General features: G+C 46.4%; 1 protein-coding gene across 1 annotated transcript in view; it reads right to left on the bottom strand.

Annotated features, from left to right (window-relative positions):
* DPYSL5 (dihydropyrimidinase like 5) overlaps positions 1–15,605 on the bottom strand; it is an 88,272-nt gene that overhangs the window by 43,924 nt on the left and 28,743 nt on the right. The window contains exon 2 of the mRNA XM_003787549.3: positions 1,563–1,827. Within this exon, the coding sequence (XP_003787597.2) occupies positions 1,563–1,827 (265 nt within the window). The remainder of the gene's footprint in view (positions 1–1,562; positions 1,828–15,605) is intronic.

Genomic DNA, 15,605 nt, shown 5'->3' with positions numbered 1-15,605 from the left:
AACAGAAGGGTACAAACTGCTCAATTTCATTGATATAAAGTGAAAGCCAATCTGTGATGAGTATACTAAAAATCACTGACTTGTATACTCTAAATAGGTGAATTGTACGGTATGCGAATTACGTCAAGTAAGCTGTTATTTTTTTAAAGTCTATTCAAGGTCAGTTGCCGGTAATGTTTAGCTTCTTAACTGGGGAGGTGATTACAAGTGTGTTCAGTTGAGACAATTCTGTATACTCACAATTTGTATACTTCTCTGTACATACGCTATACTTCAATAAAAATGGCAATAGCAATAATAGCAAATAAAACAGGCCTGGCCTGGGCTGGCCCAGCCTATGCATGGTCCTGACTGCCAGCAGAGCATCCTGCAAGAGGACCTTGAATTTACCATAATGGGGCTCCCCATTTCATTATCCAAGCATCACCTGTAGTGCCCAAGGAATTCTCAGAGAAATAGAGAGGGTCCACGTACCACCTGTCCTCCCTGGGCTCTGACAGAGTGGCAGGTATAGCCAGATGCCGAGAGCATCCTTGCCTCAGCACAGGCAGTGGCTACCGTGACTCCTTACAGCCCAGTTTTCCAAGGGTCTAATCTGGAGCCCCTAGATTGAGAAGGTGGTGATATCTTCAAGGAGACCTTAAAGGCCATCTGTGTGTGGTGGGCTGGCCCAGTGAGCTGTGCCTCCAGGGCCAGCCTCCGCCTGTATACATACAGGACAGCTACTCTAGTTCCAGGTCCATGCCAGGCTCTGAAAGCAGAGGAATATGGTCAACCCTGGCCCTCAAGGAGCAGCCTGATGTCCGGAGGGAAGCCTGTATGTGACAGATAATTATAAGGAAGAGGAACGACAGTGACAACAGAGTTTCCCGGAGCACAGAGGAAAGGTAAAAGATCCTGTTCACGGATCTTTTTTTGCAAAATGTACTTTCCTCCTAATTCATTTGCTCCACAGGTTGGAATTTTTGTTTTTGGCATTCAGAAACTTACAGTAGGTCAGGTCTAGCTTGGTAACTATCAAATATTGTCCATGATAACTCACTCTGAAAAGAGAACCCACCACCAGTACTTTTCAAGCTGTTTTTAAAGATGATGAACAAGCTAGGAGAGATAACAAAAGCTAGCCCATCAGCTAGAAGAGGCATATTTGTCTTTCACAGTCTCTGGGGACTTAATTCGGCTTATCATACACAAAGGAGTCCATCAGACCAACCCCTTCCCTATATATTCGTAAACACCAGCTTACTCTCTTCTTCCTCGATGTGTCTGTTACATGACATAAAAACACAGAAATAAAATCAGTTCCCAGCCGGGATACATGTTATAAGTGAGGTGATCAGCAGAACAGGCCTAAATGCTGCTTTTTCCAGAACCATGGAAATCTATGACATTAACTCAGAAATACCTATTCTGGCTGTCATAGTGGCCCCTTGAAATACCCTTCTTCTGGGAGCAACACAGTGGGAGCACTGAGCTCACGTGGGTCTAGTATGCAGCAGCTTCAGAAGCAGAATAAAGAAGCCCAAGAGGAAGCCACCTTTGGCAAACAGGAACATAATTACCTTGGTCCCATGGTAGAAGTCATCTACACACGTGGCATTCATGAAGGTCTGGTGGAAGTGGGTGCTGGTGTCTATGCCTCCAGGGATCACCAGTTTCCCGGTGGCATCAATCACCTTGGCCCCTCCAGGGATCATGAGCTCACGGCCCACCTGCTGGATGATGCCGTTCTCAATGTAGACATCAGCCTCATGGGTGCAGTCATCGTTCACCACCTTGCCTCCCTTGATGAGAATCCGCACGCTGGCTGAATTGGCAAGCATGTTCCTACAGAAGGAGAGAGGGCACCTGTCAAGGTCAAAGTGGCTTGCCCTGTTACCAAGGTCCCTTCCCTTCCAATCAGAGCCCAAACTCCATGGTCAGGAGGAGTAAAGAAGGGGAGGAATTTTCTCCACAGCCTGAAGAAATTGGTTCTACAGCCAGCTCTGGTCACAACTCCCCCCACCCCCCGCCACTCGAGCCTCCCAGTGGGTCCTGCTGGGAATCGGGACATAGAGGTAGTTGAAGGGGTAAGCTAGAGCCCACAGAAACATCATTTTTTACCCTGCCCCAAATGCCATGTAAGTTCTAAAGCATTTTCACATGTACTGTCTATTTTCAAAACAACCTAAGGAGCTGCAGTTTAGAGATGAGAGAAAGCTGCAGTCACTAAGGAATTTATGCTACCAAGTAGCCAAGTCAAACCCACATGTCTCGTATGACCAAAGTCCCTACTGCATTACATGGTGTCCTGAAGATACCAGAGGCTCCTGGGGTGTGTCTCAGAGAGCCAAATTCTCCAAGCCTCACAGCTGTTTAATTCATAACATTTTTCCTCACAGTATTCTGCTTTGTCCATGCTCTGTGTTGCCTCCCGAAGTTCACTGCCAGCACTGAAGCTCCATGCTGAGAGCACTACCTCTGTGTGCTCATCTGAAGAGCTTTTGAGCTTTCGAAAAGCACCTAAGTCCAAGCCCCACCCCCAGAGAGTCAGGTTTATTTGGTCCAGATAGAGCCCTAAGCATCAACAGTTTTCAAAAGCTGGAAAAATCTACCATACAGTTAAAGAAAAATTAACACTAATTTCATCTAGAGAACAGAGGAGAAAACCCTTCCCAACTCACTTTATGAAGCCAGGATCAACCAGCCTGGTACCAAAGCCAAACAAAAATAGTACGCAAAACAAAAACTCCAGAGCAATATCCCCCATGAATACAAATGCAAAAACCCTTAACAAAACATTAGCAAATAGAATTCAGCAATATACAAAAAGAATTATTTACCACACAGGTGGCGTTCATTCCAGGGATGCGAGGCTGGATCGTTATTTGAAAATTGATCAATGTAACCCACCATATTAACAGGCTCCTGGGAGCAGTGAGGAGCAAGTGGGCTTGAAAAGCATGTGGGAGATGTGGGGAGCCACTATGGGGATGAAATGAGGGTGCACATAAGAAAAGGGGAGGATGCCGTGGTCATGGTGAGTGCATTAGAATTCCTTCCAGGGAGCACCTGGGTCTAGTCCAGAGCAGCTCTAGAAACAGAACAAAGAAGCCAAAGAGGAAGCTACCTTCAGCAGCTCTCTTGACTCTTAGGTATCTAAACAGAAAACATCTGCATTTAAACAGCAGAACTGACCAGCAGAAGGGAGAGCAGACCACTGCAATGTGTTTCTGGGATCAAATAAAGCACACCTTTCTACTCAAGAAACTTCTTCAGGACCCAATTCAATTGAGTCCTCCTCTGAGAAGCCTTCCCTGACTTCCTCTGTGCCTCATAGGTCCTGATGCTTCCACCGCATTAGACTCTGCCTCAAAGGTCCTCAAAGGCATAGTCCCATCAGTCATCTTTGTCCTTGGCCCTCCTCAGCCAGTATGGGACACTCAAAACTGGTGAATGAAGGCATGAACAGCCTCATCTACTTGTGCTCCAACACAGTGAAGATGGCTTATGGCGGTGAGGAGACCAATTCCATATTCGTTTTCTGGACCATCTGGCGACTCTATGTCCAGGATAACACTCATCTCTCCTAATATAGCACATTAATATGAACAGAGGGAAGGAAGCAACATATTTTCTCTCATCTTACTTGTTTTATTTTGCCTGCCACCACGCAAGTTTCCGGGAAGGCTGTGTTCCAGGATTGAAGAGGCCCTGGGAGCTCCAGAAGGGGCACCTCTCGTGAGGACACATGTCAGGTATCTGCGGGGCTTAGACTACTCCCCTGGACACAGCTGGTTTGTTGTCTGCCAAGCTGGCCAGGCTGAACAACACGGGATCTTAACACCAAGAAAGCTATGGTGCTGACTACACCTCAACCACCAGGTTCTCCTGCTATGAGGGAAGGCTGCCCCTCAGGGCTGCTGCTTGCAGGAGTGCTGGGACATAAATAAGGCAGGTGGCTAGAAGCGACAACTGTGCTCTGTGACCATCTGCTCCCTGCAGCATATTATTCTGACCTCTTGGGAGAAGAGACCCTGCTCCCCTAGCATGGAAGGCACCAGGCAGTGGGAAGGAGTCAGGCTGGAGAGACTGGGATGATGGGACAGCCACAGACACAAGTCATTGTCCGGATCTGGGATGAAGCTGTTTAGGAATCTTTTGCCCTAAAATCTGAAAACTGGAGTTTTAATTTCATATGCAATAATAAGGAAATAGGTTTGGCTCTAAGGTAATGGCTACGGCCACCTGGCCAAAGGGAGCCTGGCAAGTCTGGGGGATCTCTTTCTCTCTCATTACAAAGCCAAGCCCACAAGCCCAAGTATGACTATGAAAAGAGAGGCCCAAGTTCTCCACATTAGGAGAGGGAAATGATGGTGGTGGTAAGTTTTGCAGAAGACACCCACTAATCATCTGTGCAAATCCTCACCTTTTAAAGTAGTTTAAAGAGGAAAAATAGGAACATGTATGCTGGAGAACTGCTCACAGTCATTATGTCAGTGTTGCAAATGACAATGTTGGTTTGCCCACATGCTCACGGCACATGCCTGGAAGGTAAGAACCTGGAAGGGTGGTGTGATAGTGACTTACTGTGTTTTCTTGCCTGATCCTTGATGCTGGAACAAAGCCAAGGGCATCATCTTTACTAGAAATAAGAGCTCTTGGTAAAAAACACTCTGTGCCTGGCACTTTACAAGCATTTAATCCACACCACCACCCTACAAAGTGGGAGCAAAGTAGGAAATATTAGCTACAACTTAGGAGGAAACAGAGGCTTTGAAAATAACATGTAGTCCGTTAAAGGTCACACCACTTCAACCTTTTTAAATTTGAAAATGTATGTTCAAAACCTTTTTCTTTAAGCTAAAAAGAAGCCAGGAGGAATCCAGTGTGATTCTTCATTTGGGTGCAGCTGGCTGAGTCCCTTCCTCTGCCATTAGAGAGGGGGAGACAGAACTTAGAGGACCCTACTAATAATGTTAACTAACTACTATACACTAGGCCCATCACATACATCTTGTTATTTAATCATGACAATGCCCTGAGTTAGGTTCATTATAGAAGAATGTGCTACTTATCTAACGGAGACTAATCACCAGTTTGCCTTTAAAGTTATTATGGGGCCTCAGTGCCTGCAGCACAGCGGTTACGGCGCCAGCTACATGCACCGAGGCTGGCCGGCTCAAACTCAGCCGGGCCAGCTAAACAATAATGCAACAACAACAACAACAAAAAAAAAACACCCAGCGTTTTGGCGGGCACCTGTAGTCCCAGCTACTCAGGATACTGAGGCAAGAGAATTGCTTAAGCCCAAGAGTTGGAGGTTGCTGTGAGCTGTGATGCCCGGCACTCTACCGAGGAGGACATAGGGGGACTCTGTCTCAAACAAACAAACAAAAAATATAGAGTTATTATGGGCTAAAAGTTTGTGCCCCCCAAATGTATATTCTGAATCCCTAACTGATAGTGGAATTGGATTTGGGGATTTGGGCTCCAAGGAAGCTTGTAGTCATAAGGGAGTCATAAGGGTAGGGCCCTGATCCCATAGCATTAGTGTACTTGTAAAGGGAGATCCCACGGAGCTCTCTTTCCTTCTCTGCACAAGAACAAAAGGAAGGCAGGTGAGGACACAGTGAGAAGGCAGCCCTTTACCAGCCAGGAAAGAGCTCTCTACAACCTGACCTGATCAGGAGGCTGCCACCCTAATCTTGGACTTCAAGCTTCCATAACTGTGAGAAAATAAGTTTCTCTTGTTTAAGCCACCAGTCCCTGGTATTTTGTTATGGCAGCCTGGGCAGACTGGTACAGGTGGCTACACTCCTAGCCTTGAGCTGTATGCCAATATAGAAAGGGGGGTGAGCCAGACCCCAGATCTGACACCACTGAATGGAGCCACTTCAGTGTAAATGATGGCTCAGACTTGAGGCGAGATCTTTAAAAATTTTCAGAACACACCCAAGAGCCTCTCATGGCACACAGCTGAAAATCATTGCTCTATGGGCTACCATGGCCTTGGGACACTCTAGGCCTGCACTGGCTTGTTTGGAGGGTAATATAGCACAGCTGCTTAACACACTTTCTACCCATGGTGCTTGTGGAGAATATCTTTTTAAAATAAATACTTGTGTGCACCAAAATATTCTATAACTTCTCTCCTTTCCTCTGGAGATAACTCTGAAAAAGACACAGGCCCTGCTCTCAAGAAGCTCAGTCTAGTGGGTGACAGAGATGCAAAGACTTGCTTTACAAAGTGACTAAAGTAAAGGCAACATTTCTTGCCTAAAAACTAATTTCACAGGTGTTGGTTTTAACTGGGCGTCTTTCACCCTATAACAGAGACCAGAGCTGAAACAGGTGAGACCAGCTGTGTGGTGATGGCAGGAAGCTTGTTAAATCAATATGTCTTCCCCACACATTTATTCCCACACTTCCAAGTGGTGTAATCACCAAGATACTTAATCCCTTCCAATCCCTCCTGCTGTCGACTACTGACATTCATTACCTTTTCCCTTCCCCCGTAACCTCATTAGCACCTCATTCCTACAGCTTCCCCTGTAGTCTCTGCTAACCTAAACAAAAGGAAGATGTCACTGGAAATTCTCTCTGCACACACCTGTTGTCTGTGTGCATGGGCGTGTGAAGACATCAGAGTCAGTGGGTGGGGAGTCGGGTGGATAGCCTGGACCTCATAAGACAGCAATGTTATAATACAGGCTCTCAGGTGCCATAATGCCACCAGCCATGACTCTCTTTCCCTCTGTGGTGGTTGAGGCAGCATATCCAGAGAGCATTCTTGTCAGAAGTTGTGGTCAAAAAGAAATATAAGCCCCACAGAAGGTCAGTGTCAGTTTTACTTATCAGTGTCCATCTTTCAAACCACCCAATTTGTTACAAAACACAGTAACTGTGTAGACAACGTCATGATCTAGTCCACTGGCTTACTACATGCTATGAGCTGAACATCTGTGTCCCATTCATATGTTGAAGCTCCAGTCCCCAATGTGATGGTACCTGAAGGTGTGTCCTTTGGGAGGCAAGTAGGTCATGAGGGTGGAGCCCCCATGAATGGGATTAATGCCCTTATAAGAAGAGACAGGAGGGAGCCATCTCTCTCTCCACCATATAAGCCAGGAAAAGGGCCCTCACCAGGAACCACATCAGCTGGCACCTTGATTTTGGACTTTCTAGTCCTCAGACTGTGAGGGATAAATTTCTGTTGTCTAAGCCATCCAGTCTATGGTAGTTTTGTTTCCTGCTTACTAGCCCAAACTGACTAAGACATTACACTAGACAGAAATTAGCATTACTATGTATAATCAAATTATCATGAAGTAACAAATGGGCCTTAAAATAAATGTCACCTCCTTTAAAGACTTCTGGCTTTATCCCACATGTCCATATGTTTTGCCAAAAACTTTGATCATCTTGCTATTTTATCTATGCAAATGAAAGAATTCAAAACACGTCTGTCCTCTCTGGCAGAAATGGGAAAAATTCCAGATAGTTAAATGCTATTAGAAAGAATAAATCAGAAGTACAGAATTCTAAAGCTGCATAAATTATCAAGTTTATACCAACTTTCACTCCAGTCCCTGGACTTTATCAACAGTGACCTTGAACTGAAGGGAACCTGTCCGGGACTAATGCAATGGTATGACATTGGAAATACACGGATCTTGGGAATTTTGCCGTATCTGGGGAAGTAATGATGTCATCCATAGTAAGTGGTAGGTACCTTTGATGCCCTAAGAAGTGTTCAATTGCACATGGCTTGTCTCTCCCAATTTCTGATTCTGTGGCATGCATTCCTTATGTCCTGGAACCAGTTATGGATCAGAGCTAAGGTGATGTGCAAACTGGGAACAGGGACTTCTGGGTAGGGGTGGGTGGCAGGATGACACTGTAACTAGGAAGCACAGTCTTTCATGAGAAAGCTTCTTCATGTTTAAAATAGTAACAGTTATTGCTATCCAACAACTGTCTTGCCAGAAAACAAAACAGTCCCCATGTCACCCAACCCCCATCGTTTTTCACTACTGCTGAGTAGTTCCAATGCAGAGCTGCTCAGGAAGCATCTTGCTAGGTGGACAGACGAGGTTATGGCAGCTGCTGCTTCTTGTTCATGAAATGCACACACCCTCCACTCCTAGAAGGCATACAGTGTTAGTACTGCCAAGGAAATGCCAAGCCCAACACTGTGTTTTGGAATTGTCTGCTTCTGTCATCACCTTCCCCAGCTCCTCTGAGCCTCTATAGAGAGGTGTGAGACAAGGAGCCTGCACAGTCTGTCCTGCACAGCTGCCCCTGCCAGCAGCTCAGCTGGAGGGCACTGGGGGCCTCTGGGACTTGGCACAGATACTTAGGGTCAGAAAGGGGCAAAGGGGACACTTCTTGCATAAAGACCTTAAAATGAACTTGATAGGTATTATAGTTAAGACAGGTATTTTGAGACAGAACCTCACTTTGTCACCCTGGATAGAGTGCCAGTGGCATCATAGCTCACAGTAATCTCAAACTCTTGGGCTCAAGCGATCCTCTTGTCTCAGCCTCTCAAGTAGCTGGGACTATAGTCATCCACCACAACGCCTGGCTTGGGTTTTTTTCCTATATATATTTTTTTTAGTAGAGACGGGGTCTTGCTTTGCTCGAGCTGATCTCAAACAGCAGTCTTTCAGAGTGCTAGGATTATAGGTGTGAACCACCGCGCCGGCCATATTTCTTATTTTTAATGAGCACTAGTTCAACACTCACATTTTCTCTTTTGACAGAATCCACAGAAAAGTACGTGATTTTACAGATAACCAGTCACTGTGATAATCAAAGATGCACAAGGGGAGGCTATACACTGCCCTGTGACATGAAGGATCTGTGGCATTTATACCAACCCTAATGGAACCTCAAGGGGCAAGTGAGGCCAGCTGAGGTCACGGAGGACACAAGTGGGCAAGCACAGCTCTTCCCTTGCTCCAAGCAGATATCATTTGTTAAAGGATCAAACACAGTGAAGTTGTTTGGAAAGAAAAATGAAAACCAGCAGCTCTTTTTTTTCTGATCAGCACAAAGGAAAGAGAAACAGAAGGCTGGCATTTCACAGCCTTCTCAATGGGAGAGCCATCCCTGAAATAGGTGGGGTGAGGTGCTGGTCACTCAGGGAAGGGATTCTCTTTGAGTTGAAACATGACAAATCCACGGTCACAGAACGACAAAGCCAAAGGGATGTTTGAGGTGAGTGGGAAATGCCAAGGGTTTAAGTTAATAAATTTAATTTTTAAAAGAGTTAATTGCTTTCTAAATAGTAATACTTCACTAATATTTAAATGTGGGGTATAATGTTATGATTCTTAATTGGTTTGATCAACTATTGAGTAGATTTAAAATAATATTTATGATACATCTGTAAGGTATACAGAGCAGTGACACGGAGACCTGTGACCTCAGCATGTCATTACCGTTCAGGTTCCTGCTCCTCATCTGACCCCACATCCTCCTTCTCAAAGGTAGCCACTTCCCTAGCCCATTTATATGAATTAACTACTACTAACAATTAGGTGACAAGGGAAAAAAAGAGATCAAGCTGTTTTTGCCACTCCCAACACCCTCAATCAAACTTCACCTGCCCTGCGATTAAGTTCTTCACCTTCCCCAGTTCTCTGCTTTCTGGAGTCAGAAAATTATCCTATGCTAAGGAGGGAAGTGGGGCACTTTCTAACTATCATTCCTATGCTCACCAGACCATCCTACTGGGATGTTCCATGGGCAGCACAAACTCAACCTGTCTAAAACCAACTCCCCCACCCCAGTCACCGCATCCAGGAACCTGGGACTCTTCCTAGATTCCTTCCCAATCTGGGCCAGTATGGATATCCGGAGGGCTGGTCTGAATGGTAGGCCTGATAAGGGTCCCCTGGGAGTTTTTTGCAAAATGTTTTGAGGGACTTTGGAAGTGGAACCAGCCTTAGGGAGAGTGAAAAGGCAGGTCCTCCATCTTTCATCTGGGGCTCAGGCATCTCCAAGGGCTAATGCTGGATGCAGACAGCAGGGACCTGGGTAGGAAGATGGACCGGTCAGGTGGAAGACAGTATGTGAAGGCAGACACCCTGGATTCCGGTCCATAGCCACAAACAGATTTCTACACCAAACTGGCTGCTAAGGAAGCCTCCCAATATCCTACCAGGCCTCACTTCCCTTAATCCAGGGGCTGGGCAGGATTGAGCCCACAGAGGGCAGGTGTCATTTAGGGGAAGGCTGGCCTGGGGTCTGGAAATTGGGGCCCATATGTACCCAACCATGAAGCATGTGCAGCTGGAAAACTGCCACCACCTTTGTCGCTGAACAGTGGAGAAGGTAGGACCAAGGAGGGCAGGACTGTAGGTCAGAGCCCAGTACCAGGCAGGAGGAGAAAGGAAAAGGAACCACGATCCCAACCTGCCAAGGCAGGACCAAGAAAGTCTGAAAAAAGAGCTGCTGTGAGTGAAGATCAAGAGATAGTCATCTCTTGGGCCCAACCCAAGCAGGAGTTGAACGAAAGAAATAAGATTCTGGGAAGGCGTAGATATTAATAAATTCATAGAAGTGCATCCTTAACTGGCTAAAATCAAGTAAGAGGTTTTATTATTATTATTATTATTATTATTTTGAGACAGAGCCTCAAGCTATCACCCTGGTGTCACAGCTCACAGAAACCTCCAACTTCTGGGCTTAAGTGATACTCTTGCCTCAAGTTCCCAAGTAGCTGAGACTATAGGCACTCACCACAACGCCCGGCTATTTTTTGACTGTAGTCGTCATTGTTGTTTGGCAGACCCAGGCTGGATTCGAACCTGCCAGCTCTAACGTATGTGGCTGGCGCCTTAGCTGCTTGAGCTACAGGCGCCACCCAAGTAAGAGGTTTTAATCTCGTGGTTGATCTGAAGTGGGCTGGCCCAGTGTGGCTAGACTTAATGAGCAAGCATCAGTGTGCAGTGGGCGAATGCCAAATTCCAAAGGATTAGCCATGAGAGGGTGGTAAGAAATAGAGATGCTGACCACTTGTTCAATGAGATTAGCTCTAAGGCAAGGGAGAGAAATAGGGCAGATGTCGGGAGTCAGAGCTGAGTGTGGGCCTTGTGGGGCGAGCATGAGCTTAACTGTGTGTTGATGCACGTGTGCCCACGTGTGCCTACCAGCCCATGGGCGCACAGGGGAGTCCTGGGGCTTCCTCCCTGGGGTCTGCAGCTTGGAGAGGCTGAGGACTAGCAATGGTTAAGTATGAGTAAATCTCGCCTCCAGAGGGGCGACAGCGGTGAAACAAGGATTGGAAAACAAGGATTCCTGACTCCTGATGGGCGCTTTAACCAGGAAAGACCAAGCATCTGAGAAGCAGTGGCATCACCACCATCACACCACCTCACCTGGCCCCCAGCAGACTACTCAGCCCAGCTGTGCTTTTCAGGCTATCTTTCCGTGCTGTTGTCAGCTGTCTCCAGGCCCCAGAAATAATTCCATCAGCCCCTTGGAAGGACAGCAGCTGTGGCTCAAGAGCCTCCGGCAGCCCACAGGGGGGCTGTTTCCTAGAACACAGGCCAAATGGTGGAAGGAGGCCAGCACCCCACTGCTAGGAAACAAGGTGGGCGGGCCAAGGACTCTTCCTAGTTTAAGATCTCAGGTGTGGGTTGGGAAAGTCACAAGCAGGATGAAGGAACGCCTCTTCCTGACTATAAAAGGATCAAAACCTGGGCTACCAGATAAAATCTAGATTTGGGATAGGAATTGAGCAGGAATATGAAACTCCTACTTTTTTCTCTTCTAAACTGAAAATTAATATACAACATCTTCCACACAATAATTGAGGAAAAGAAGCGAACAGAAAAGAGTAAATACAGGAGATTTCATTCATATAACAAAAATAGGCAAAAGTGAGTTATAGCATTTGCATCTAGTGACAAAACCAAGAAAAACCAAGGAAACATGATCAGAAAAGTCCACAGAGTGGTTATCTCGGGCAGGGTCCATGACAGAAGGGAGCTTCTTTTGGTCTGCAAACCTAATCTTTTACCTGGGTGGGAGTTACAAAAGTATGTGGTCCGAATTATTCTTTAAATTGCACAAATATTTTCTGCACTCTTCTGTAAGTATTTCATCAGACATTTAAAAATAACTTAGAGTGACACCAGCATTCAAATAACATATGACAAATATTATCACAACCAAAGTAGGCACACAAAAAGAGACCAGAAAGGAATAAACATCAGTTTGTTTTGTGAGATGATAGGTATTCCCCCCTTTCTAGATGATACGATATTGCTTTCATAATTTAAAAATGTTGTGCTTTAAAATTATGCAAGTATTTTTATATTGTTTTTGAAAAAAATGAAACAAGGTGAAAAATGTTCCTGCTGCTTTTCAGAAGTTCTGCCCTCCTCATGCCACCTTCTGGAAGATTTCCCCAAAGGGCCAGATTTTAGGACAAACCAGTCCTCTTTATTTCGACTTTTGAAATTAACAAGATCTCAGAAGGGCACAAGCTATTCCCATTTTTCCCCAAGATGTAAGACTTCTTCAAAGAGGTACTAGATATTTCATCTTGTGCTGAAAATGTTTCCAGCTTTCTCTCCCAGCTGAAGCTGCTCTTACCTGCCATTGACTTTACGCCAATCATATGTCTGTCCAATCAAAGGCGGCCCTCCTCCCTCCTCCTGTGCCTACTTCTGCCAGCGCCTCCCTCACAGAGCTGGCGCTCCTCCATCACTGAGGCAGATAGGTAGTTACACTCCACTTCAGACTTCCTGAGCCCCAGAAACAAATCTCATCAGTGCTTCTGGAAATACATGACCAAAAGCACTGGGCTTGGACCAGAAGGGCAGCGAGGTGAACTTGATTCTGAGGCACCCAGGCATATGCGGGAAGCACTGTGCCCAACAGGAGTGACAGAGCAGTGGGACCTCTTAGGAGGCTAAAGAAAGGCCTAGGGGTGAAAAGAACTAACTTCTCCTTTCCTGGGGCAATGATGCCACGGCTGATTTGAGTCTGGATTGCAGGGCCCTGTTTTGGAGAGAAACAAACCAGGCAGTGAGTGGGGATGCAGGAGGGTGTGAGGAGAAAAGGAAGGGACCATGGGTGGGTGGTGCCCTGCGACTGCAGGCAGTCCTCACTGCTCCAGGCCTGTTTTCTTGGCTGTAAATGGACGTCAATGCTGTCAGCACTGCACAGTGGCTCTCAAGCTCCCATACAATTTCGAATAAGTCTTACAGCAGCCCCATGAGGTAATGTAACATCACTGCCCCCGTTTCACAGCTGAGGGAGCCATGGGCTGGAATCGTGCCTATTAGAGCAGAGCTCCCTGAGAGCCAAGCCTAAGCCTTACTTCGTCCTTCTAAGGGCTTGGCACGTAGAGGCAGCTCATTAAGTGCTGGCTGAAGGAAGGCTTGAGCGGGGACATTGTGAGGATCAAGGACGCGGTGTGAAAGCCCTGTGCACACGTGTACAAAGCGCTAGCCCCAGAAACGGGTTATGAGCCACCAGTGAGGGGAAGGAAGTCTCTCAAAAGAGACCTCTGTGCTGGCTGCGGGTATTTGGTACAAGGACTGGGCAGAGGAACAAAGAGGCATTCTCTGTAATGGAGAAGAAAGGAGCAGAGGTAAGCAGATGTGGGCTGAGAATGGCAGGCAGATGCACTGCCTTGGGGCCAAGAGGTGAGGCAGGGATGAGGACGCAGGCTCAGAGTCAAGAGTAGAAAGTCAAGGGCTTGAGCAAGAGACTAAGGTTCTAATTGAGATGTAGGCACCCCAGATGCCCTGGCACAGCTAGAGCAGGAGCTGGGCATGGTCAGGAGTAGAAACGTGAGCTGGGGGCTGGTGTTTCTGCTTCTTTACCTGGCACTGGCTGGCCAGAGGCAGTGGAGAGCCAGAAATAAAGGTGCACTTAGATGGTGCCATGGCACATAAACAGAAGGAGCAGAGCTGAGAATGGATGATGCTGGGAGCACAAAGAATGGCGGCACGGTCAGCAGAGCAGAGCAAGAAAGCCAGTGTGAACAGGTATCTAGGAGAGGGTGAGCCGTCCAGGGCACACCCATGGCTTGTGGAAACCCAATTAATAAAAGCTGATTTCACCTTCTCTCTGTAGGCATCCCTTCAATCAGCCAGCAGGTGACAACTGACCCAAGCAGCACCCAGGTAAAGGGTGGTGGACTGTAGAGACTCACTGAGAACTACATGCAACAAGGGTTCTTAACACATGCCATGTCCTGGAAACCACCACATAACTGGCTTGGAGGTGAAAATTAACTTCATTTGACAGATGATGACATGGAGGTAATGACTATCACTCACCTTCACGGAAGGAAGGAGAAGTAGGGATAATTAAAAAACAAACAAACAAAAAAATCCAAGAAATCAAAGGACAGTGCTAATGGGTTAAGATTTTGATTTTCCTGTGTGTTGAAGGTTTGGGAAACATCTCAAGCAAAACACTGCTCAAGCACTGTCAGTTCTATCTACTAAACTTGTGTCTGTTTCTCCTTGGTCTTCTTTCTCCAAACCCACTGCTCAGTCTAGGGTCTGACATCATTACACGTGAACTTCTAATTCAGCGGTTCTCACCCCGTGGATCGCAACCCACAGGAGCTGTACTAAAGGGCTGCAGCATTGGGAGGGTTGAGAACATTGTTCTAATTGGTCTCCTGGCCAAATACTAAAATGCACATTGGACCAGAGGCAAGGATAGAATCTACTGCATGGCATAGTACTAGGTGCCACATATTGGATTGACTTTCAAGTAGCTTACAAGTTTGTAGTGGAAAGAAATGCATAAACCAACATTTCATCAGGAGACAGGGAGCTGACAGGGCAGGGAAGCACCTGACTTGGACTGGGATAGAGGAATGCTTCTCAGAGGTGAGCCCTGTCCGCTGCTTGGAAGTCCACTGGGGGTGGGGAAGAAGCTGGGCAAGGGTATTTCCCACTGAAGCCATGTGGTGTGAACTAGCTTGGGATGGTCTATTTGATGCATGAGGGTGGAAACTGAGCAGAGGCCAAATCCTCCAAGGCCTGGTGGCACATGCCAGGCGGAGAGTGACAGCATGCTGAGTGCAGTGGCGAGGCTTGTTGGTATCTCAAGCAATGGGGTGGCATCCTTAGACTTGCATTTTATGTAAAAAATAAAGGTATAAACTACCAGAAGAAAACAGAAGAAAATGTTTATAAACTTTAGTTGGGCTGGGTGTGGTGGCTCATGTCTGTAATCCCAGCACTTGGGAGGCTGAGGGGGGTGGATTGACTAAGCTCACAGGTTCGAGACCAGCCTGAACCAGAGCAAGACCCCCGTCTCTAAAATATAGCCAGGCATTGTGGTGGGCACCTGTAGTCCCAGCTACTTGGGAGGCCAAGGCAAGATAATCACTTGAATCCAAGAGTTTGATTGAGGTTGTTGTGAGCTAAGAGGCCACAGCATTCTACTAAGGGTGACCAAGTGAGACTCTGTCTCAAAAAATAAAAATAAAAAAAAGTAAACTTTGGTTGAATTAGTGTTTTCTTAGCATAATTCAAAGATAGAAATCGTAAAAAATAAGAATGATTTAGATATGATTATATAATAACAAAAAACTGTGATACAGCAAGCAATACCATAAATCACTTTCTTTTTTTTTT

This window comes from Otolemur garnettii, unplaced genomic scaffold (genome assembly GCF_000181295.1).
Source record: "Otolemur garnettii isolate 467f Iridium unplaced genomic scaffold, OtoGar3 scaffold00022, whole genome shotgun sequence".
Lineage (NCBI taxonomy): Eukaryota > Metazoa > Chordata > Mammalia > Primates > Galagidae > Otolemur > Otolemur garnettii.
Note: the sequence above shows the minus strand (reverse complement) of the source record. Positions and strands in the feature narration are given on the sequence as shown.